Source organism: Episyrphus balteatus, chromosome 2 (genome assembly GCF_945859705.1).
Source record: "Episyrphus balteatus chromosome 2, idEpiBalt1.1, whole genome shotgun sequence".
In the NCBI taxonomy this organism is placed as follows: domain Eukaryota; kingdom Metazoa; phylum Arthropoda; class Insecta; order Diptera; family Syrphidae; genus Episyrphus; species Episyrphus balteatus.
Genome location: NC_079135.1, coordinates 129,015,680 through 129,040,649, shown reverse-complemented (window position 1 = coordinate 129,040,649; position 24,970 = coordinate 129,015,680). Strand labels below are relative to the sequence as shown.

General features: G+C 32.7%; 5 protein-coding genes across 5 annotated transcripts; 2 read left to right on the top strand and 3 right to left on the bottom strand.

The window, feature by feature from the left end:
* Positions 1 to 977: 977 nt before the first annotated feature.
* Positions 978 to 1,904, bottom strand: LOC129909759 (protein roadkill-like). The gene is made up of 2 exons (XM_055986831.1): positions 1,832 to 1,904; positions 978 to 1,717 (listed from the first exon to the last, which is right to left on the bottom strand). The coding sequence occupies exons 1-2, from the start codon at positions 1,902 to 1,904 to the stop codon at positions 978 to 980; spliced, it is 813 nt and encodes a 270-aa protein (XP_055842806.1).
* Positions 1,905 to 3,219: 1,315 nt separating this feature from the next.
* LOC129908209 (protein roadkill-like) lies at positions 3,220 to 4,789 on the top strand. Its single transcript, XM_055984569.1, has 2 exons — positions 3,220 to 3,448; positions 3,520 to 4,789. The coding sequence occupies exon 2, from the start codon at positions 3,569 to 3,571 to the stop codon at positions 4,667 to 4,669; it is 1,101 nt and encodes a 366-aa protein (XP_055840544.1). The 5' UTR covers positions 3,220 to 3,448; positions 3,520 to 3,568; the 3' UTR covers positions 4,670 to 4,789.
* Positions 4,790 to 8,905: 4,116 nt separating this feature from the next.
* On the bottom strand, positions 8,906 to 9,337 carry LOC129909758 (protein roadkill-like). The gene has a single exon (XM_055986830.1). It carries the CDS (start codon positions 9,335 to 9,337, stop codon positions 8,906 to 8,908), a length of 432 nt encoding a protein of 143 aa, XP_055842805.1.
* A 3,761-nt stretch (positions 9,338 to 13,098) lies between these two features.
* On the top strand, positions 13,099 to 14,425 carry LOC129908210 (protein roadkill-like). The gene has a single exon (XM_055984570.1). The coding sequence runs from the start codon at positions 13,334 to 13,336 to the stop codon at positions 14,414 to 14,416; it is 1,083 nt and encodes a 360-aa protein (XP_055840545.1). The 5' UTR covers positions 13,099 to 13,333; the 3' UTR covers positions 14,417 to 14,425.
* A 3,793-nt stretch (positions 14,426 to 18,218) lies between these two features.
* LOC129908218 (uncharacterized) lies at positions 18,219 to 21,612 on the bottom strand. The gene is made up of 4 exons (XM_055984580.1): positions 21,297 to 21,612; positions 20,429 to 21,208; positions 18,555 to 18,854; positions 18,219 to 18,491 (listed from the first exon to the last, which is right to left on the bottom strand). Exons 1-2 carry the CDS (start codon positions 21,465 to 21,467, stop codon positions 20,852 to 20,854), a joined length of 528 nt encoding a protein of 175 aa, XP_055840555.1. The 5' UTR covers positions 21,468 to 21,612; the 3' UTR covers positions 18,219 to 18,491; positions 18,555 to 18,854; positions 20,429 to 20,851.
* Positions 21,613 to 24,970: the final 3,358 nt, after the last annotated feature.

Genomic DNA, 24,970 nt, shown 5'->3' with positions numbered 1-24,970 from the left:
AGCACTTTTGGATATCGTAGAATCTTGAAAACTGGCAGTTTATGAAAAGAAAAAAAATTTTAAATTTTAGAATTTTAGCCAGGGCGCGTGGTAACCGCCCATTTTCGTTGAATCTTCATTAAATGTAATATAGCACTTCTGATTTTCGTAGAATCTTGAAATTTGCTAGAAAGGTAGAGCTCTGGTAGTTTATACAGAGGGAAAAATTTATAATTTGAGAATTTTAGCCAGGGGGGTGGGAACCGCCCATTTTCGCTGAATTTTCGTCAAATATAGAGATTTTAAATTCTTCAGCAATACCTAGCAAAAAGTAGTGAAATCACAACAGAAATATTACTGTTAAAAAAAGAGCCAAGTTCTCCTATGTTCAAATTATGCTGGCACAAAAAGTACTGAGACATGTATATATGTAAAAGTGTACCAAGTTCTGAATTTTGGTTTCAAATTTGTATCAATAAATTTTTTATTGTTTACTTGGCAATTTTTCAAATATCTTTAAAAATCGGTAATTAAAAGAAAATTCGTCGTGTAAACAATCAAAATTTTATTGATACAAAAAATTGAAAACCAAACTTTAGAACTTGGTACACTTTCAAATCTCAGTACTTTTTGTGCCAGTATAATTTCGACATAGGAGAGCTTGGTTTTTTTTGACAGGAATGTTTTTGTTGTGATCCCTTTAACAAGAAAGATCCCTGTTCCAAATGAAAATCAACATGAATGTAGCTATAAAAAAAAATAATATGTCCTTTTTTATTTTCTTAAATAAACTCAATGTATTCTCAAAACCTTATTCATAAAATTACATATTTGATTAAATGTAAACTTAATTAAAGGTAAAAAAACAGGAATAAATAACAGTTATTAAAACTCTGTTATAAAAACAAAAATATGATGTTTTACAAAATTAATTTTTTCTTCAAAAAATTTAAATCAATTTAAAAATAAAAACACTATACGTGTTGATTACAGTCATATTATGTGAATAAAGATCCAAACGCCTCAGCTAATACATTTGGATTAGTTTTTACCAAATTTTTCCATTCATTAGTTTTAACAATGTCCTTGGAATGAGTTTTAAAAAATTCGATGGTCTTCTCTTTTAGCCTATCTGCACTGTGCAAAACAGCTAAAGCTAAAGTCTCAGGTACTGTCTCAATTGACAATGCATAAAACAATGCTTCTTCCGATAAGGCTTTTAACGGTTCCAAAGCATATTTATCAGCAGCAGCAAAAAGATGATTAGCCATTTTTGCTAGATTCGGCGATTCTCCTGTATAAATGAACCTAAGCATTTCTTGAAGAACCAAATGGTCAACATCGGTTATGACAACTCGGTTAGATTGTTGCTCTTCCATGTCATGTTCGAACATTGCTGCAAAAACTTCGCTTCGGGCAGACAGAATGTTCTTATGAGCTAGAAATTCATGTTCACCAACGACAAGTGTGACGTCACTAAATTTGTCTCTATTCAAAAGTAAACTTAAATCATTGGAAAGTCTACATTCATGAATCTTATATTTTTGAGTATTTTGGCCAGATCTAATAACAAGATCAGAAAGAAGTTCGAGTTCACAGAAAATCATTAGTTTTTCCTGCGACAGGACGTCGTTATTTTTACGGAAAATGTATTCTCGACTAGCGTATTTTTCGTAACCCCAACCTTCAGAGAGCACAAAATTGTGAACATCGCAGGATATTGTCCTCTGTTTTATGGCTTTCGAATTTAAAATTGAAACAGTAAATTTGCCCAAAATTTCCTTTTTATTATTTGGTAATGATTTTGGAACTAAAAACAATGATAAAAATTCTTTGCAATCTTCTCTTATACCATTGGGGTATAATTGCATGAACCATTTTGATTCTGGATTGGAAACCCCACAAAATAAGGATGATTCAATCATCTCACCATTTTTTTTATGCTGAAGAAAATTGAAATTATCTATTGTCCATTTAAAGTTGAATTTTATGATTTTTGATTGAGTGTGGCACCAATTTTCAATGTTCATTGTTTTTTTGATTTAATTTTGTTTGGTTTAAATATGAAAGTGATGCTTAAAACGAAATTAAGATGTTGATCTCCGTAAACTTTGTAAGTTTTACAAAACGAAATCTAGGTATTTGTTTTTATTTGTAATTTGTAAATAAATAAACTCTCTTTTATTAATAAAGAATAATGAACTTGTTTGAATTTGAATTGTTCCGAATGTTCTTGTACCGAGCTTTGTTTTGTTTTAATTCAAGAATGTTCACATTAGGGGTGTTCAAACACAATACATACAAATTTCAAATATAATATTAGCTCTGTTTGGGTTCTTTTTGAATAAAATGTATTATTGTAATATGTAAAAACAGTGGGAATGAGATCCTTTCAGAGAAAGAAAAATTGTGCAAAAGCATCCAAACGCTCTGAATACAAAAAATGGTTGCAAATTTGATTACTTCACTATTGCTGTCACATTTTTATTAAATTTAACAGTTATATTGCACTATTTTATTAAATGAACGAAAAAAAACTAAACTAAAACCTTATAGCCTGTTTTCACAAGAGCCCAAATAATTTGAACTGATCTAATTTGCGAAAAATCAGTTTGAAAATGTTCACTTTTGTACTTTTTCACTTTTTATGTACATACATAAATGTTATTAATAGCCTGTTTTCAATGGAGCCCAAATGAGATAATTTCGCAAATTATCTCATTTCTGAATCTGAACTGACCTCATTTGCGAAATTATCGCATATGGTGAAAACAGGCTATAAGGCTTAATTCTTACTTAAACTAACATTTTATTGAATTTTTCTCCTTCTACCCTCCGTCATTTTTTTGATTGTTCATCTCTTTTTTCAATTGTTTGATAAAAAAAAAAACAGGCAAACTTCTTTATAATTCATGAGAAACGTCAAATTTTAACCCATTTCATTCACCACGCTAGTAAGTAGTGTCAAAATTAAAAAAAAAAAAACGTCAAATTTTAACCAACATTTTAATGCAATTCACACATGACCTTAATTGTGTAAAAAGTGGCCAACGACAAACGATGGACGACAAAAACGCTGTTGACTCTCTCGAAAAAAAGGCCATCGTCTATAATCTGAACTGACCTAATTGAGCCCCCAGAACACGGAAGAAAAATGACAGCTAGAACGTTAAGGGAATGGAACATGTAGCGGTAAAATTTCTAAACCTTTTTCTAAACACTGGAATATTTGTGTTCCATTTTATATTGTCTGTCATTCTCTTCATTTTATCTTTTATGCTTTGTATGAAATAGTATTTTGCTAGGTAAAAAGAATAGAAAAAAAACCTAAAAAATCCATTAAATGCAAAGAAATAATTTAATAAAATACAGACGTTGAAATAAATAAAAAAAAACTCCTTTTTAACTTATAACTATGCTAAATGACTTCCTCTGAAGAAAACTCAGTCTAATGACCTTGAAATCCATGGTAGTACCTACTAATAACGGTTCGTTGATTTTTTTTTTTTAAGATTTGCTTTTGTTTTTTTCTTCTCACAGCATCTTTAAACTGAACTTACCAAAAACATAAATCCCAACTAAATAAAAAATGTCTGAATTAAATCCAGAAATTGTTGAAAATTGGTGTCACACCAAATCAAATATCATTAAATTCAATTTCACTTGGACAATTGATAATTTTCGTTATCTCCAGCACAAAACTGGCGAAGCTCTTCGATCCTCCACATTCTCAGCGGGTTGTGATCACGAATCAAAATGGTGCCTTCGACTTTATCCAAAAGGCGATAGTGCCGATAGCAAAGACTATATCGCTTTATATGTCGAAGTAACAGACAAATTGCGTAAATCTGGGCTACTTGCTCGATTTACATTGAGTATTTTAGATGCCCATCGACAAAAAACCAATCAAGCTGGTGAAAACATGGAGTATATTAATTTTAAAAATGGCTCCGAAGCTCGTGGCTATCCCAAATACATTAGTCGTGGTTTTCTTCTAAATGAAGCCAACGGCTTGGTGCCGGGGAATAGACTAACCATCTTTTGTGAAGTCCAAATCCTCTCGGACAGTGTCAACACTTGTGGACGAAAGATTCAAAGAAAATTTGAAGTTCCCGAGTGTAGCATTGGCGATGACTTCTGTGAGCTTTTGGATAGTGAGAAATTCAGTGACGTCACTCTGGCAGTGGGTGAATATGAATTTCAAGCTCATAAGAACATTTTGTCTGCTCGAAGTGATGTTTTCGCTGCAATGTTCGAACATGATATGAAAGAGCAACAATCTAATCGAGTTGTAATAACCGATGTTGATCATGTGGTTTTGCAAGAGTTGTTGCATTTTATTTACACGGGCAGGGCACCGAATATAAGTGAAATGGCTTCTAGTTTGTTGGTTGCAGCTGATAAGTATGCTTTGGAACAGTTGAAGGTACTTTGTGAAGAAGCTTTGTTTTCGGGGCTGTCGATTGAGACGGCAGCTGAAACTTTAGTTTTGGCAGATTTTTATGCGGCAGAACAATTGAAAAGGAATACGATTGAGTTTATTAATAGTCATGCCAAGGAAGTTATTGAAACAAATGAATGGAAAAATATGGTTTTGAGTCATCCAAATTTGGTAGCTGAGGCTTTTGAAGCATTGTTTGCACGAAAGGGCAGCGATCAGAAGGAACCGTGCAAGGATGAACATATTTAAGCAACAATATCTGCAATCCGAAGCTTACAATGTGCTACCGGAGTTAATTAATTGACCATTGTTAAAAGTTGGTATTGTATTATTGCTCAATAAATGTGCAGAAGCTTACTAAAAACAAAATTAAGTTTTTTTATTTATCTTTCTTTTTAAAACAAATTTGTTGCATCATTCCCTCGACTTAAGATCAATCTCATTCTCAATATTTGATCTTTCCGTCTGTTTATATGCCTTATCACGAATTATTTTTGTATTTAAATTATTATTTGTATTTTACTTTACTACTGATAACATGTTTTCAATATCTGCGTTCTTTTGGGAATATTTATCTTAGTACTTAAAGCTGCTTTAAACAATTTGTTCAATATAGCAAAAGTACTAAGCAGTAGATAAATGTTCCCAAAGGAACGCAGTTAATACATCCTAAATGAGATAATTTCGCAAATTAATCAGCCCTATCGTAAATTCCACGTGAAGTTCCAGTTCCAGGCGAATAGTTGTTAACGTAATTTGCAACGTAATCGACAGCTCTTTTCTCACTTAAATTTTGGTGCATAACAAGAAACTAGTTTCGCGTAAAATGTAAATCCCTTCGGGCCAAACTCATGATAGCTTTAAAAATTTCGGGGGGAAATCATTCCACGTGAAGCTCACGATAGTGCTGATTATATTTCTGGTTTTTTCGATTTAAAAAAAAATCAGTAGTAATTCAAACACAAACACCTCACTTCGAAATTAAGAATTAGCTTAGTAGCAGTTACAGTTACCTATAGCTTAGTCAATTTTGAAATGATAGCATTTTCTTAGTTTAAAATTGAGATGTTTTAATAATACTTTTTTTTTTTGTTAAAATCGAGTTTTTGCTTATTTCGGGTGTATTACTATTTCAATTTTATAACTAGAAATTATTTCGTTTCAAATTAATTTTTAGAAATTGTAATTTGTAGACATAACCCTTTTTTTCTTGTGAGCAAGGAAATACCACACATACGGTTATACCTAACAGAAAATAAGTTATTGTTTTTTTTTATTAGAAGAATGTACTTCAAAATGCTTTAAAGCGGTCTGGAGGAAGGAAAGTTGAAAACAAAACTTCTGGTACCCACTTTTTCTTAAATCAGTGGATTTGTTATGATTTTTTGGTGTATCATTTATTCGGTTATACCAAAACGCCAAAAATTGATTTTTTACTACACTTTGGATGCGTCTGACCAGGGGAAAGCTGAATGTGACACGTGTGATGGCACCCATTTTTTTTCAAAATCAGGGGGCAACTATCTATTGTTTTTATTTGATTTGAAGTGGTTATATTAAAAACGCAACAATCTGAAAAATTACCATTTTTGAACCTCCGCCTACGGCCATGGCTGAAAAAGATCACTGCCAGAATTTTTACGTGGTACATATCTAGATATGTATACACTCGAATTTTCACAGTGTTCAGAGTTGTTTTGATAAATGCAAATTGTACAAAATTGATTGAATAGTCACATAATCTTTTTTGAGTAAATAATATAAAAACAATTCGACTGTTAACAGTCAAATATTTCTACAGTACCATAGCAAGGCAATAAAAATAGCTACAATTTATCTTCTTTGAAGACTTGTAGCAACTATATAATTCGCAGTTGCTCTATGTAGCTGGGATTATATGGAATCTCGATTTATTCGGGAAAATATGCGTCAAGACAAGGTGTAATGGTCATCTTCTGATGAGCCCAACCATTACATCGGGGCGAAACGCATATATGAACACTTTTATGCTGGTTTTATATTTTCATGATTTTAAATCATATTTATTATGAATAATATAAACAAAAAATTAAATCCTTGGATCTTTGAAATTCACTTTTAATGGATTGGATTTAAAATTAATTTTAATCCAAACTAAATCCAGATATGGCCGTAAGTCACGATTTCAAAATTATTCAGGAGCGATTTAAAAACTTGAACACGTAATTACTCCATGGCTATTTTATGACGTAAAATTAAAACTGTGAGCGATCAGCTCCACGTAGAAACACTATCTTCACACAGGCAGGCGCAAAACTCGTGTTTTTTTTAACGAAAATTCGAAATTTAACAATTAACAAACACGACATTTACGATTAGCAAATAATGTAACATCGTAGAAAAAACATCGATGCTTCGATATTTACATAAAAATATTGATACTTAAAGCATCGATGTTTTGTTATTGAACACACCAGGGCCCTATTTCATAAAACTATAAGTGTTGTACTTGTAGACTTGTAGTTACAAGCACAAATAAAGTATGGAGTTGTAGTTTTCTGTTTCATAAAAATTTCCATTTATTTGTAGTCTGGCGAATTCAAACTATTTTGCTTCTAAAAAACTACAAGTGTAACTAGGGGTAACAAAAATAAACAAATAATAAACAAATGTTCGAACTTTCTGTAGCAGCAGCGAGAGACGAAATATTATGATGAATATTTGTGAAATAAATAAACATTATTGGCTTTAAAAGCTAAAAGCTTGATTTTTAAAGATTGGTTTTGGAAGATTATGGTCTTAACATTTAGTTTAAATAATAGGCTATAGAAAAGTCTATGCTTTTTTGAGAAAAAAGATGTTTGTATCTTTTGATCATATGAAATTGAGATTTAAAGATGAAACAGTGTTGTTTTGTTCCATTTTTGAATGGCAATATGTTGTGAAATTCCTTTGAACATTGATCCACTAAATATTACTTGGCAAAACACATCATCTATTGCAACTTTCATCAAAAAAACTTAAACTCATAAATGAACTAAATATTTATCTATATGTTAATTAATCTTTAAGGATAAATAACCAAATTTAGTCTTTATTAATTTTCCCCGTTAAGGGGTGAAAATCCCTCTGGAACGCATTTTTTTCCGCCCCTGCAACGTAACTCAAAAACTATTGAAGTTATCGAAATTTAGTGCAAATTACTCGTTAATTCATTGCATTTATAAAATTAGGTATTGGTATTTTTTTGAAAGATCTTTAAATTGTATATTTCAGGTGTCCAAGTCTTGTAGCCTCTTTAGTTAGGTTATATGGAAATTCAAGTGCAATAACAACGCATTATTTTTAATTAATTGAGATTTCACTTTATTGTTGTCTTATTTTGTTAAAATACATATATAGACTAAAAATGACTGGCGCCAAGAAAAATCCTTCCAACTGTGTTAAAAAGTTAAGTTCAAGTTGTTTCACTTATATATCCTTTAAAACGCTAATAGCTACACTGGAAAGCTCCTATTTTGAGTGGTAATTTTTGACATCATTTAAATTAAAAAGACTGCATTGTAATTTCACCTTATGTAACTAAACTACCTAATGTCCTCCATTAAATGTTAACCAAACTAGTACATTTTTTTTCTATCACTAACACACAAAAATTGGTGAGGATTCTTGATTATAATGCTTGATAATTTAACTTATATAACCTTATCCATAAAGCACATTCAAAGAGCAAATGACCCAAAATTAGAGTCCATATTTTTCTTTATTAGTCTTTCTACTCTTGTAAGAAATTCGCTTGTAGTTACAAGTCTATCACTAATAAATTTTTGCGCAAATACTTTTATGAAACAGAAACATTCGCCTCATTTGTAAATTTGCTTGTAGTTACAAGTCCACGATACTTGTAGTTATTAGTCTATTCGAATTCTTTATGAAACAGAAATTTGCTGATAATTTACAAGCTACAAGCAAATTCACAAATAATTATTAGTCTTGTAGTTTTATGAAATAGGGCCCAGGCATTTAATACAATAAACATTAAGTGCTTATGAAGTTACACGATTGCAAGATCTTCCCATATTCGCCCATCTGTCAAAAGTTTTCCAATAGCAACCAGTGAGCTGCCAATTGTGAATTTTCTACCAAGTGAAAATTGTCTGTTTATACGGCAGTATAATTTTATCCAAAAATTAGACGAATCGTTGGGAGAAAATCTTTCTATTTCACAGAAAATTACAAATAAAAATAATTCTCTTGAAAAATGTGTTTCAAAATAAAAATCAAGATTAATGTTAATAAATTCAATGTATTTTCAAAACGCAATTAAATAAAATTATTTGATTAATTGTAAAATTAAATTAATAAAAAATTCAAAACAAAAATAAATAACAGTAATTAAAACAAAAATTTAAGGGAAGGTATTCTGGCAAGTTTAACAAAATTCATTTTTTTCTTCAATGTAATTAAATCTAGATTAAAAAAAACGTGTTTGTTAACCGATGTTTATTATTTTGTAATTTCTATTTTTTCATCGTGCATTATTTGATCATTGTCATTTTGTGTAAGTAATGCTTCAAACGCTTCAGCTAATACAATTGGATTAGTTTTTGCCAAATTTTTCCATTCATTAGTTTTAACAATGTCCTTGGAATGATTTTTGAAAAATTCGATAGTTTTCTCTTTTAGCTTTTCTGCACTGTGCATAACAGCTAAAGCTAAAGTCTCAGCTACTGTCTCAATTGACAATGCATAAAACAATGCTTCTTCGGATAAGGCTTTCAACGATTCCAAAGCATATTTATCAGCAGCAGCAAAAAGATGATTTGCCATTTTTGCTAAATTCGGCGATTCACCTGTATAAATGAACTGAAGCATCTCTTGAAGAACTTCATGATCAACATCGGTTATGACAACTCGATTAGATTGTTGCTCTTCCATGTCGTGTTCGAACATCGCAGAAAAAACTTCGCTTCGGGCAGACAGAATGTTCTTATGAGCTCGAAATTCATGTTCACCAACGACAAGTGTGACGTCACTGAATCTGTCGCTATTCAAAAATTTACTAAAATTATTTGAAAATCTTATGAATTTATATTTCCTATATTTCTCGGTTTTCTTATAATGAAAACCTCTATTAACAGGATCTGAAAGAAGTTCAACTTCACAGAAAATTGTTAACTTGTCCTCTGGCAGAACGTCGTTAATTTTGTCGAAAATATATTCTCGACTAATGAATTTTGAGAAACCCCAATCTTGAGAGACCAAAAACTTGTGAATATTGCAGGCGAAAGTTTTTTGTTTTATATCTTTGGAACTTATAATAGAAACAGTAAATTTGCCCAAAATTTCCTTCTTATTATTTGGTAATGATTTGGGCGTCAAATACAACGATACAAATTCTTTGCAATCTTCTCTTATGCCATTCGGAAATAATTGCATGGACCATTTTGATCCCGAATTGGAATTGGAAGCCTCACCAAACAATGAGGATTGAATCTTCTCACCATGGTTTTTATGCTGGAGGTAGGAAAAATTATCTATTGTCCATTTAAAGTTGAATTTTATGAGTTTGGATGAAGTGTAACAAAAATTTTCAATGTTCTTTATAGACAAAGATTGTGGGGTAGTTTGTTGAATTTGTGTCATTGTTTTGAGATTCAATTTTTAGTTTATATGTATATGAAAGTGAAGCTTAAATTAGTTATCTCTGTAAACAAAATCGATTTGTTAAAAATTAATGCATTTTTGATCTTTTTTTATGAATGTTTGAATTGTTCCGAATGTTCCGAATTTTGTTATTGTTTTAATTCAAGAATGTTCACATTTTAGGGACGTTCAAATTCGGAATTTCGCTCATCTGTCAGTACCAAACGAACAAAAGAAAATAAAAAAAATATCTCCTAAGCCGGAGGTGCGTTCTTTTTCTAACAATAGTTAACTATTGTTAACTATCGTTAACTTTTGTCGTTCCTAAACTACAAAATAGTTACGATTTGTAACTATTTGACAGATGAACATCGTTCCTAAACTCGTTTTCAAGTGTCAAATAGTTACAAATCGTAACTATTTCCAACTCACCTCCATGATATGAGTTGAACACTCATGAGATTGTTGATGTGTCAAAGTGAATGTTTTGTTCACAAAACAAACACAAAAATTTTTTTCTTTTGAAATAAGCGGAAAAAATGAAAATAAAAAGAGAGTTTTGTAATTTTTTTATGAAAGATAATTTATTTTGAACGAAAAACAATTTTTTTTCGTTATAATAATGGAAATAAAAGTATTCTCAAAAGAAATTTAGCTGGTGGTTTGACAGTCTAACAATCTCTGACAATAAATCGTTCCTAAATGATTTGTAAAAAAACCAACGATTTCTAACAATGACACTTCAACAATAATTTTTGACATAACAACGATCGTTGACTATTGTTAGAAAAAGAACGCACCTCGGGTGAAGACCAAAACAAACCAAATTTTTCAAGGACGCGCGCAATTTTAAAGAATTCTTTAAAAAAAAAAAAAACTCATACAAATCGATTTCAAGTGTTTTTTGGTAACAAAGTTCTACTATAACTAATGTCGAATTCCTTTCAATGCAAAAATCGAATCTTCGGCGATCTTGAAGCGAATTTTTTCTGAAAAACATGTTCCATAGAAAAAAAATTCGCCTCAAACGAAGCAAAATTCGAATTTTTTTTTTAATCCCTCTTTTTTGAGAGATTTACACGGATTTGCACACACACTTGGAACATTTGACATTTCTCAAACGTCAAGCTGAAAGATTCCTTCGTGTTGTTTGTTTATTTGAGAATACCAACTTCAAATAAAGAGTAAATTATAATGGAATATCGTATTTTTATTGCGGAAAAATATGAAATAAATAAAAAAAAAAACAATAGGGGTATTCACGATCCGATGCAACTGGTCTTGTATCATTGCAAAAGTGCGAAAGTGTAAAATCTTACAACACTACAACAACAAAATATACGGATTAAAATTTTACAACAGTCTTGCACTTTTGCTATACCCTATACCTATTGCAAAATAAAAATACAATAGAGTAAAATTATTTTTGACAGATGGGAGCTCACCGTCGTCGCGTCGCCCATAATAAACAGTTTGTCTTTTTTATTCTGTTCATTATGGTTGTCGGCTTGTCGGTACTCATGTCCCGTAATTTATTTTCATTTGATGTAAAATAATTTGTGAAAATTAATTAACCCGAACAAAACAAAGAATTAAATTATAAAAAATGGAAAAAAAGAAGAAGCAACAGTGGAGGAACAACCCTGTTAAAAAAAAAACATCATGGATTTCATTCATGCATCAATATTTACTATAGATAAGAAAAGGGGCGTTCACGATCTATTGTAAAAAAATAAAATTTTACATTTTTACTAGGCCTGTTGCACCAGATCGTGAATACCCCTAATGTGCGATCAAAATATAATTTTTCTTGGCATAGTTCTTGTGAAAAAGTCAAATTACTGTGACTTTTCTTCTCGTGATTATCTTCAGGAAATTTTTTTCTCTGTAAAACCACAGCATACGGCCAAATAATTAACCTTTTACTTCATCTTCACTCAGATCTTAATAATATCTGCAATTTCCTATTGATTTGGATTAAATTAAATTTATATTACCGAAGCAAATAAACAAAATTATTGATCAAAGGAACCTTTGGTTTTATTTTACAGAAATTGTTTTGATTTCAGCTTGACATTCGTGTAAAAATTGTTGTCAAATGACACACACACAATCGCAAAAAGAATTCGATTTGTTTTCATGTTCCTTTTAACACCAAAAATTCCATTTTTTTTAGGCGATTCTAAAAATTGAAAGGAATTCGACATAAATTTAGTGTCTAAAAATCGAAAAAATTGCGGTATTTAAAATATATTTCTTGCTGTACTTTTTGCTTTTTTTGTTTTGTTGGTTTGTTTTACTGGTTTGTTTTGGTTTTCGCCGAGTTTAAAACGTCAAAATGCTAACTGTAAAAAGAAAGAGAAGACAAGGACAAATGTTCGAACTTCCCTATCCATAAGAAATTGTAATTCAGTAGCTCTGTTTGAGCAGAGTAGAGTACACTTACGGCCATACTATTCACTCTGGATTAAGTTTGGATTAAAGTTAATTTAAATTCAATCACTTAAATCTAACGGCCATATTGTTCACTAGTTTAAAAAATACATCTGGATGCAAAGAAATTGAAATGTCAAAAATAAATCCAAATCCATAATATTCCCTATCACACAGAAAGAAAAAATAGTCATTTTTAACTATTTTTTTTAACTATTTTCATAGTTTAAATCGAGATAACTATTTTGGATTTGGATTTATTTTTGACATTTGACAATTTTACATGCAGATGTATTTTTTTAACTAGTGAATAATATGGCCGTACAAAATTGGATTTAAGTAGTGAATATTATGGATTTGGATTTATTTTTGACATTTGACATTTCTTTACATCCAGATTTATTTTTCAACTAGTGAATAATATGGATGGCCGTAAGAATTTGTAGAACTTGAATGCAGAACTTGTTGCAGCAGTTTGAACACACCTTGTTCCAAACAAACAAAAAATACCGTTCCTATATCTGGAAACTGGAACACATAGCGGTAAAAATTCTAAACATTTTCGGTAAACTTTGGTCTTTCACATTCCATTTCCATTACAAACACATAAAAAAAACCTCTTGGTTTTGTCGTGTGGTCGTAGTCGTTCGTTCTTTCAAATAGAGAAAGAAATTCAATAAATTAATAAAAAATTAATTTTAAAGGAAAATTTGCATCAGAATAAACTTTTTAGTTGATCTATTAAAAACTACTCACTTGCCATTTTATATACCAAATATTATTTTGTCTTTAAACTTTGTTCCGAAATTTAATGCACCAAAAAGTATTGTCCTGTTAAAGTTTTAATTTTTAAAAATGGCCAATATACTTGTTGAAAACTGGTGCCATACCAAATCGAATATCATAAAATTCAATTTTACCTGGACAATTGATAATTTTGATTTTCTACCCAACAAAACTGGCGAATCATTACGATCGTCGACATTTTCTGCTGGGTCCCATCACAAATCAAAATGGTTCCTAAAAATCTATCCCAAAGGCGAATGCGAAGATTCCAAAGACTTTATATCAATTTACTTGCATATAGAGCCTTTTATTAAAGGTGAAGTCTTGGCCAAATATAATATTTCAATTTTAAATTCGAAAGGAAAAAGTCAAAAGGGCGGGGAAACCTCGGAAATAAAATATTTTATGGCCTGTCAGGGATGGGGTTACAAAAAGCTAGTCAGTCGAGGTTATCTACTACACAAACCTAACGACGTTCTGCCAGACAATAAACTCACAGTTCACTGTGAAGTCCAAGTTCTATCTGACCGTGTCAATACCATGGGACAGAAGAATATTACAAAATTTACAATTCCTCAATGTGAACTTGCCAATGATTTGGGTGTCCTTTGGGATACTGAAGATTTTAGCGATGTGACGCTAGTAATCGGGGATTTAGAGTTTCCATCTCACAAAAACATCTTGTCTGCACGTAGTGAGGTTTTTTATGCAATGTTCGAACACGATATGGAAGAGCAACAATCTAATCGAGTTGTCATAACCGATGTTGATTATGAGGTTATGCAAGAGTTGCTTCATTTTATTTACACGGGCAGAGCACCGAATGCAAAGAAAATGGCCGATAGGCTTCTTATCGCTGCTGATAAATATGCATTGTATCATTTGAAAGTTATTTGTGAAGAAGCGATATTTTCGGGATTGTCAATTGAAACTGCTGCTACAACTTTAGCTTTGGCTGATTTACATAGTGCTGAGCAATTAAAAAAGAATACGATAGACTTTATTAATAATCATGCAAAAGAAGTCGCTAAAACAGATGAATGGATTAGTTTGGTAGAGAGTCAGCCGAGTTTGGTAGCTGAGACATTTCAAGCACTTTTCGCACAAAATAGCAACTATCAGCTATTTGAGTGCAAGAAAGAAAAATCGTAGATTGAAAAATTTAAAAAAAAATAAAACTAAAGCCGATGTCTACATGTATTATGTTGTTTAAAATAACACCCCTATTCTGGAAAACCTCACTGATGCCTCACAAGTCACAATAACCTCACAACTCGAGTTGATCACAATTTTGTGACTTTTTCGTATTCTGACGAAAACCTCACAAATCACAGTCACAAGAACCTCATAAGGTGTGGTGAGTTTGATTTTGTGAGGTTTTTCGTATTCTGTCGTTCCCTCACAACTTGTGAGCCTCACAAAAATTGTTAAAATTGTGATCTCCTTCAGAGCAGGTCACAACTCACAAATTACTAGAGTTTTGATATTTTTCAAGTTGCATTAAATATTTTGAGACAAAAAATAAGTTTTTTTGAGTTGTGATTCAACAAAAATTGGAAATAGAGCTTGTTTTGATGCATCTTAATGCAGAACTTTAAATTGTTTAAACATCTAATTATATTACAGCGCAGGAGAATTTACTTAAGGCAGTGCTACAGAATATTACATTAGATAAACATTCGAAATTGTCTTAACGAATCCGGTTATCCGCTGCAGGTCTTCCCAAGTTGGCCTGTGTCTTTAGTGAAAAACATAACCCCTAAGGAATTCTCGCAATTTGCAGATCTTTAAATTTTTTTACGTGCATTCCCACCAAATCATCCCAGTCGATTTATCAATTGTTTTTTGTCTATATGCCTATTCAAGAAAAAAAAATAAAACAAATCTAACGAAAATTTGATTTTGTAATAGAGATCAAAACATAAATTGTTACAAAAAAAAACCAAAGGTGCAATTCAGAAAGTAGACTTTCTAATCCTGTGGCTTTTTTACTGGCCATTTAGTAGATAGCTGGGCTGTGGAGCTGCCTCATACTAATACACATCAATCAAAGATAAAAAAATAACTTGTTCTTTTTTCTATCCTCCAACTGAGCAATTCTTCCACACAGATTACGGAGCACTTCTACACGATACATACACAACATTATAATGTTATAATGTTAATGGTATATACCTATATATATACCTATTGTTGATAAGCAGACACAGATCGTGTCCCATCTCATGGGTATCGGGTAATCAACGAACTGTAGTTTTCTTTACTACCATTATCAAAACAAAACAGGAGCTTCAACAGCGCGCTGGCACTGGAACATTCAAAGCTCTTCTTCCTTCCTGTTGAAGTAGCCTCTGAAATAGGAGCAACGAGAGTCTTGACGAGCGCCAAGCCAAAGCACAAAAATAACAATTGCAACAGTTTAGAAAGCTTTCTAACAAAACAAAAATACTATATTTAAATCGTACTATTTATTACATAGGAAAGAGAAATGAGTAGCTTAAGTCAACAGTTCAAAAGCTTGTAGATCAAGAAACACAACTTACTGACCGACAATCAGATAATAAGCATTTTGCGGAAGAGAGAGGTGTACTTTTCCAATCGAAAAACTCAAGACTCACCCCCTCAAATCAAAACTCTGCAAAAATTGATTTGAGTTATTCTCGACGAACATAAATTGAAACAAGAAACAAGATCCTCATGACAATGGACTTGGAAACTTTCAAGAAAAAATCCAAATTGTTGTTGTGCGGTAATTTATCCATCATAAAACAATCTCCTAGTCCTAGTTTAATTCTTCTCATTTCCAGATATAAAAGGCTACGAATTGAAGTTCATTAAGACGTCGCATGGTCAGTGGTTTCGATGGCCAGCATCGCAATCGAAATGCTTTACATCATCTACAACAATACCTAAATTATCCAAGACGATGTTCTCGCCCATTCATAAATTTTTGATTCCGCTGAGAGCCAAAAAAAGGAAGCGAAGAATTTGGCACAGTAAACGACAACCTCGAATGTGGATTAAAAATCAATTATGTCATGGAATCCGCCATGACCATCTACAAGAACCACAAAATCTATTCAGCCCAGATAAGGTTGGTGCCCGAAGTTAAGCAGGCAACGGTCCACAACAAATCCGGACCACGATGAAATTCTTATGGACATGGACGTATTATATAATATAGTAAGTCCATGTTCTCATAAGTCTAATGCATCCGGGGCATGAATTGGTCTTAAAATTGCTGGCAGTCAAAGGAATCGGAAAAGATGACGAAAACAAAGGAACACATTAAAATAATTTCATTGAATATGTTTTTTATTTTTAAATACCTACAGTTGTGTTCAAAATAATAGTAGTGCCTGCAACAAAATAACATTTTTTATATTTACGGTGCTTCTGCGGTTAAAAATCTAATTTCTTTGATGTCAAAGTTTGTAACGGTCAATTACTAATAAATGTATCGTAGTTTTAAAATGAAAAAGAAGGTGCTAAATAATTTTTCATTGACCTTTGGTTGTTCTTTCTAATTTGGCCTGTTCAAAATAATAGTAGTTAAAGTTATTTTTGAAGAATTTAAAAGCGGTTTATAACTTAGAATATTTATTTTTGCTTAAAAATTAAGTACTCATATAATTTGAACAATTTTTCAACAAAAAACGATTTGTTTCGGGTTTAATCTATTTAAAGTTCGAAGACCAAAACACTACAGTTCGGATAACGGAAACTTATACGAAAGCTGCTTGAAGAAGGGAAAACCTACTTGGAAATTCAAGGTTATATTAGGATGGTCCCCTACAATGGTAGCCAATGCAATAAACTCAACAAAAGACCCCAAACGCGCGGTAGAAAAAGAAAAAAGACCGTCGTAGATGACAGGCGTATTGTCCAGATGAGCAAAGTTGAGCCTTCTGCATCGCCGTTTCAAATCCAGAAGGCCTTAAGCCTGGATTGCAGTGCAGTGAACATTCGGAGGCGACTGTTAGAGACTAATTTGTACGCTTGAAGTCAACGAAAAGTTCCGCTGTTAACAAAGAAATATGTTAAAATACTAAAATTTTTGACCCTCCATGTTTAACTGTTTTCGTCGTATACATTGGAACATATTCCGTATTGGGTGGACGTCGGACGTATTGTGGAGATCCAGTACCACCAAAGAGGACAAATTTGCTCTCATCAGTAAACAATATGTTACGCCATTACTTCGTTGGCCAGTTTATGTGGTCTTTTACAAACTGGATACGCTTTTTAATATGTTCCGCGGAACTTTTCGTGGACTTCAAGCGTACAAATTAGTCTCTAACAGTCGCCTCCGAATGTTCACTGCACTGCAATCCAGGCTTAAGGCCTTCTGGATTTGAAACGGCGATGCAGAAGGCTCAACTTTGCTCATCTGGACAATACGCCTGTCATCTACGACGGTCTTTTTTCTTTTTCTACCGCGCGTTTCGGGTCTTTTGTTGAGTTTATTGCATTGGCTACTATTGTAGGGGATCCATCCTAATATAACCTTGAATTTCCAAGTAGGTTTTCCCTTCTTCAAGCAGCTTTCGTATAAGTTTCCGTTATCCAAACTGCAGTGTTTTGCTCTTTGAACTTTAAATAGATTAAAACCGAAACAAATCGTTTTTTGTTGAAAAATTGTTCAAATTATATGAGTACTTACTTTTAAAGCAAAAATAAATATTCTAAGTTATAAACCGCTTTTTAATTCTTCAAAAATAACTTTAACTACTATTATTTTGAACAGGCCAAATTAGAAAGAACAACCAAAGGTCAATGAAAAATTATTTAGCACCTTCTTTTTCATTTTAAAACTACGATACATTTATTAGTAATTGACCGTTACAAACTTTGACATCAAAGAAATTAGATTTTTAACCGCAGAAGCACCGTAAATATAAAAAATGTTATTTTGTTGCAGGCACTACTATTATTTTGAACACAGCTGTACATAATGTACTTAACAAAAAATACATAATACATACATATCGCTGGCTGAGAATTATAGGGTTGTATGTTTGCAGGGGTTTCCATAAAACATACAACCTTATAATTCTCAGCCAGCGATATGCTAATGCTTTGACAAAAAAAAAAAACAATAAGTAAATTAATTTAAGTCATTATGGGTTATAGTTGTTTTTGTTTGTAGTGGTTCCTATTGTAACTGCGTATTAAAAATCCAAAGACCTTATTACATGGATCATAACCGAATCATTATTGTGGTTGTCTGTAAGTAAATAAAAAATGTGATACATATTGCCCGTTTAAAAAACGATAAAGTTTTTTTTACCTCAAGACTCCAATCAATGGATGATGTAAGAAAGAAATGGTCGAAATTTGTTGAAAATTGATGATCTCTTATTTGCAAGTGGCACCAATTGTCTTGATTTCCGTTGCTCCAGTTCCAGTGTATCTGGCAGTTTCGATAACACATCCAAACTCCAAGTGCACAGCTTTCCGTCGGATGAAATCGAAATCACATTGTGTGGATTCTGTATGCCCAGCATTGGCAGTACATTGGGTACGTTTATGCAGTTAGTGTCTTCTGGATAGAGTCGCACTTTTGAATTCGATCATCCCAAACTTTAATCTGTCGAGTAAAATGAGCTTCTAGCTCATTAGGGCTTTTTAAAAAAAAGTTATTTAATCGAATACGAAATGAAAGCCAAATGAAAATTGGGTATGTGTAAAAAAATTAACTGCAGGTACAGGCATATTTTTTTACAAGTATTCTCAAAATAAGAAAAGTTGGCAAAAAGTGTAGACTACATTATGCATTGCACAATAAAATATCCAATATGTTATCAGTTAATGATATTTTTTAGGAGTGTCAAAACTTATTCACTGATCATGTACATATTCAAATAATAACCAAAACAATTAGATTTTGATCAATTTATTTTCGGTTAACTTCAAATTGGACTGCAAATTTTACTGAACGCAAAATAATGACCGAAAGAAGAATAAAATGGAATCTAACAATCCAAATATAAAAGATTACGGATGACTTTGAAGAATAAAGTGGAATCAAACAAACCAAATATAAAAGATAACGGACGAATTTTTTTCATGACCCCATTACAATGCGATTTTTCCAACTTGTTTGTGAATTAATTGAAAGATATTTTTTTCATGACCCCATTACAATGCGATTTTTCCAACTTGTTTGTGAATTAATTGAAAGATATTTACGCTTAAACACAAGAAATTCTGCTTTTGTCTTCATCTTTAAAGCCTCGTACGCAGCATGAAGCGGAACGAAAAATTTTAAAGTCTCCAAAGTCAACAGCGAACATGTTAACGAAAAAAATACTATCGGGTAGTTAAGTAAAAATAATAAAAATACAAATTAAAAAAATTCAAGAAAAAACATCAGAAAATAAGTTTTAAGGCAAAAACAAAACAAATTTAATTTCGTTCAAGATTTCGTTAACGAAATTTTGTATGGAAAATTTCGTTTCGCCCCAGCTGCGTACTATAAAACGCCATTTTAAACCTCCTTATTAATTTTTTTTCCTCAAAGATATTGAAAAAATATATTTATGATAAATATTTCAAAATCTTGCTTGTTTTTGTTTTCAAAGTTATTAATGGTTTTTTTTTTACCAAATTCCAATTTGCTTTGGACTTAAAAAAGCAACATATTGAATAACCATCAAAAAGAACTTAATTGAAAATTAGTTTTTGGGAGTTTATACCAAAAATAGTGATGAGTGTAGCTCAAAAACTAGACGTGATAGAATAAATCTGTAAACAGTTTTGAATTCTGTACACTAAAGTCCATTAAAATCACCTAACAAAGGTCTTGCTTCCGGCTTTTTTTGTTTTTTTTTTGCCGACCAGTGTAATCGAAATAAAATCATTTTAATGGAGCGTAATAATTGGGAAGATTCAAATAGTTTAATTGTTATATAAATTTTAATGCCAAATGGCAATGTTATGCACAATGCATGTTCCTCATTACATAGAAAACTTACAAGAACGACAAATTTTCAAGTATACAAATTTAAAATGCATGATATACAATTACTTTTTTGTTGAATCTTAATCGTTTGATCACAAACACAAGATGTTCATAATATACTCATTTTATATTTAAAAAGAAAATCATCTCTAAAAACCTATTGATCTTGGATAATATAATAATTTATTCAAAACACTTACGGCATTGCATTCAATTTCACTTCGCATTTCCGTTCCTGATGCTGGTTATGCATCAATTGCTGTTGCTGTTGCAGTCCCGGTTGCATCTGTTGCTTTAGTGGCAGTAACTGTTGTTGTTGCTGTTGTATCGTCTGATGATTGACAGAAGATGATGAATTTTCGTTATGGTGGGCGAAAGAGATGACGTACTGTTCCACGCAGTACCGTTTGTATCAAAATTGTGAAATGACGTTGACGTGACACCGCCACTGTTCCCGCCGCTCCCAACAATTCTACAGCCAGCACCAATACCACTGACGCCACCGCCTATGGCGACATGCATCACTGGTGGACACTGGGATATTGATAACGACATTGATGATTGTTGCGTTGGAAAATGTTGTTCTAGCTGTTGTTATTGTTGGCGCAGAGTTGGATGCATCATCAGTACTTCTGCAACAAATTGCTATTAGAACCAAAATGAAGTTTGACTGTATGGCCAGCACCTGAATTGACAACCGTTGCAGCAACGGCAGCCGCAGGACTCATGTGGCTCTGAGCAGCATTCAGTGATGTAGACATCAGATTGTTGTTGGACGAGTTAGTTAACAGCTGCTGTGTCTGACAGGCCGATGTGGATATTGCATGTGTAAGTGGTCCCAGAATATGCTGCTGTTGTCCGACTAAAGCCGAACCTGCAGCCACTCCAACAGAACCTTGATTTGGCGACTTGGGCAAATGATTGGCGGTAAGAAGATTATGAATATTAAAAGCGTGTGAGGAAACATGAATGTGTTGATTCTGAAAAAAAAAGAAAATTTACAAATATCAACATTTGACTGAATCAAAAATAAATGAGAAAAGTTTTGTTTTGCTTTTTTTTTCTTACCACATTGGGTTGATGGGGAGGAATTGACGGTGGTACAATATGTGGTTGGGATTGGCTTAGCTCCTGTTGCTGCAACAAAGCACATTGACACTTATTCCACCCGCAATATAGCTGCCTCCAGTACTGTGGTGCTGGACGTTTATTATGTCTGATAGGTGCTGTTGGGGGCATTTGATGGTCAGTCGATTGTAAAAACCATGGATCACCGGCCGAATTCTCTACAACCAATGGTTGTGAGAATCCACGATGATGACCAACAACTGATGTCTGACCGGCAGTGGATTGCAAATTAAGTGACTGTTCATAATAGCGCCAGCTTTATGACCGTTTTTAGCCTCTTCTTTTCCACAACTTGAAAAAACTTGTTGTTCTGTGTCTGTCTCTCTGTCAATAGGTGGGGATTTACAGCCGCATCTAAAATTATAAAAAAAACAATAGAAGTTAATAATATATTCTATTCAATTGACAATAGAATTCATGAGGTATACATTGGTGGGAATGCTTCCAGAACGAGCTCGGTCGACAAAGACGAATAAGGTTTGGTACGAATATTAGAAATTATGTTGCGACCTTGATTAATATTATTGTTTATCGTCTTATCAAGTTTAGTAAAAATTCATTATTGTGATATGAAGCAATACCAGTTGAAGTTATATCGATCCTTAGACCATTGCAAATACAGCCTTATTATTACCCTATAAAATTTTATTTGATTATTAAATGTGATTTTACTAGAAAATATATCTTTTTACCATGTTTTTATTTTTATTCGATGCATCCAAAATTAGTGGATTTTGATTTTTTTTTATATGATTTTTTTTGACAAATCAGCTGGCTGTCATAATAAGAAACTCACCACTTCCTGTGGTGAATTTGTTGTGAGGTTTCTTATGAGGTTTTTCGCAGAATACCGAATTATGACAACCTCATAAGAAACCTCACAAAAATAACCTCACAAAAAATTGTGACTTGTGAGCATCACAACTCCAGAATAGCCCTGTAAATGTATATAAAATTAATGTTATAAATTTGAATTGTTTTTTTTTTTATATTTTATTTGAATTCTTTTCAGCAAAAAATAATTGGTTTGTCCCAAAAATGCTACTTTGAGGTTAAAAAGATTGAAAGTAATCATACCTACGAATCGAAGAGTTTTTACTAGTCGGAAAAATAATTCCGATGAAATCGTAGAAATATTCTAGAGAACTTCAGGCAAAAAATGGGACCTCTGGTGGACCAAACCTGGGTATGGCACAACAAATGATGTCAATAAGTCGACGTTCTTTTTCGAATCCAAAGTTGAGTTCCGAAATAACCCGTATAGATAAGAATATCATCTTTGAATTTGCATTACTTTTGACAACACTTGCTGCTGGTCGAGAAATAAATATGGACACGTTTGAAGAACTAATTTTTGGAACAAAAAATCTTTATCTTTCGAAGTACGGCTGGTACTGTATGTCTAGCAGTGAATATAAACTTTTACTCCATGCAAAAAACATAATAAGGTTTATTAATTTACCTATACCTAGGTGTTCTTTCGATAGAAGCGTTGTAAGCAAGGTACAAAAAAATAAGGAAAGCTAGTTTGGATCATACTCAAAAGAGTTCGACGTTGAATTCAATTACCGACTTGATTAATCATTTATTTATAACGTCATATCTTTAAATTTGAACATCAAAACTAGTGCTGCATTTCAATTCTCAAAAAGTGACCCAAATATGAATTTAACTGGGTTAACAATAGTTAAATTGTGTAACGGGCAACTGGAGTGGGACCTGAGGATGGGATTCGTTGGGTAGGATAAATACGGAATCGGAAATTGCAGGAAATGGATGGGATTCGGTATAGGAAGGGTCCGAGTGTCTGGTAGACGGGGCCGTGGCATGCTGGCGATGCGCAAGCTAGCTCGCCGGATATAGGGGGGGATCTTGCCCCTCCACCAAACCTCACCTCGCTACAAAAATTCAAACCATGCCAACAATGATCTTCACTTATCTCAATACAAATAGTTCATTCACACATTAAATTACCTTATACCACCTTTTTGGAACTACCCTGCAGATGTTGTCGCAGCTGAGCCTTCCCACTCCGCTCCTGGAATCCTTAGGGCTCGATTTTTGTCGGTAAGGACTCCCCTTTGGCGACCGTCCTCCAAACTCACCGCATCTCACCTCTTATATTCGCTCCACCCTTCCCACCCCCTGAAAATTTAAACTCTCAGCAGCTCATATTTGAGCGTCTTCAACGTTATTTGAATAAATACACATTCATTGTAGTGACTAACAATTTGACAATCAGTTTATTAAATTGGGATTTATGTTTTGATTGCAGTTCATACAGTATTATTATTATTGACAAGAAATTAAAAAAACATATAGTAATAGTTGTGTTGTATGTTGATGGCAAAGATTATGCAAAAGGATAAGTATGATTTTTTTTGTTTCTTATAATATTTGTATATGTTTAGCAAATGATAAAAAAAATAAATCTTTTATATAGCCAGGGATAAATATTTTGATCAAAAAAAAGGACTCAGTTCGCTGGCGGACCTTTATGCCCCGCTCGGTCACACCGTTCCAGCTTCCTTAGAACCTGGAAAGATGAAAACCCCCCAACTCGATGCCAATGCCCTTTTTCGGCCAGGTCCAATCCCACCTATATTTAAAAATTGACCTCCGGCAAGTTGCCTCTTCCCTGCCTCTAGAGAGCGCTCTATAGAAGGGGTTTTAGTACCCTTTTTTTTTGGTACCTGCACAATCAAAAAAATCGCTTAGGGGAAACTTGACCCAACCCACCGACCCGGTTGTCGCAACGATGTTCCTTTTTTTTTCTCAATACTTATGTAACTAAATTTTCAATTACAAATTTTCTAGTTTTAAAATTAAAATTTTAAACTGCCAGCAAGAAATAATCTCGCCCGAGCTTATGCTTTAGTTTTTGACCGCGATGGCCGAATTCCAACTTCCGCTGAATTGTTCCCTATGGGTTGCGGTATCCGATTAGTATTTTTTTGATAATAGGGAAATTTATGTGTTTTTTGATATTTTTATTAAATAGGGTATCGCGTGATATGGTTGCCTTTTTTTTTTAAATTTCCAGAAAAAAACATTTTAAATTTACGGACCACTTATCTGTATTATGGCTGTTTTCCGTTGTATAATTGGTGACCGTTGTTCCACGGTTTTTACACCAGTTGAATTTTGTTCCGTTTCTTTCGGTACCTCCCACGACGCACAAAGGCTAACGGCCGTTATTGCCTGTTATTTCACCCGCGATACCTAATGCAAATTTCATTTTAAAATCCTAACTCTAACGCAATAAAATATTTAAAAAAAATCACTCACCCTTATTTAACTCTTTTACTATTTAGTTGCAAAGAATCTCCTTCGAAAATTATTCTGTATCCAACACTTTATATCTACCAATAAAAACAATATATAATTTAAATTAACACTGACTTTGACTTGAAAAAAATTCACAAAAAAAACCCTTACTTTGAGCACTAGAACCACTTGGATATTACGTCGGGGATGAATACTTTGGAACTAAAAGTGTACCTCGAATACATATCCCTGACACCGTACGAACTCTTACTTAGTTCCCCAAAAAAAACACCAGTATTCTCTTACTGTGTTAAGGTACATGGGAGCCGTTTTTCCAAGACCCACTA

Coding starts and splice junctions, on each gene's coding strand:
- LOC129909758 (XM_055986830.1), bottom strand. CDS start 9,337: ATGGAAGAGCAACAATCTAATCGAGTTGTCATAACCGATGTTGATCAT.
- LOC129909759 (XM_055986831.1), bottom strand. CDS start 1,904: ATGATTGAATCATCCTTATTTTGTGGGGTTTCCAATCCAGAATCAAAA. Junction 1,718..1,831: donor CATGCAATTATACCCCAATG/GTATAAGAGAAG, acceptor TAAATTCGAAAG/CCATAAAACAGAGGACAATA.
- LOC129908210 (XM_055984570.1), top strand. CDS start 13,334: ATGGCCAATATACTTGTTGAAAACTGGTGCCATACCAAATCGAATATC.
- LOC129908218 (XM_055984580.1), bottom strand. CDS start 21,467: ATGCCCCCAACAGCACCTATCAGACATAATAAACGTCCAGCACCACAG. Junction 21,209..21,296: donor CTCCCCATCAACCCAATGTG/GTAAGAAAAAAA, acceptor TTTTTTTTTCAG/AATCAACACATTCATGTTTC.
- LOC129908209 (XM_055984569.1), top strand. CDS start 3,569: ATGTCTGAATTAAATCCAGAAATTGTTGAAAATTGGTGTCACACCAAA.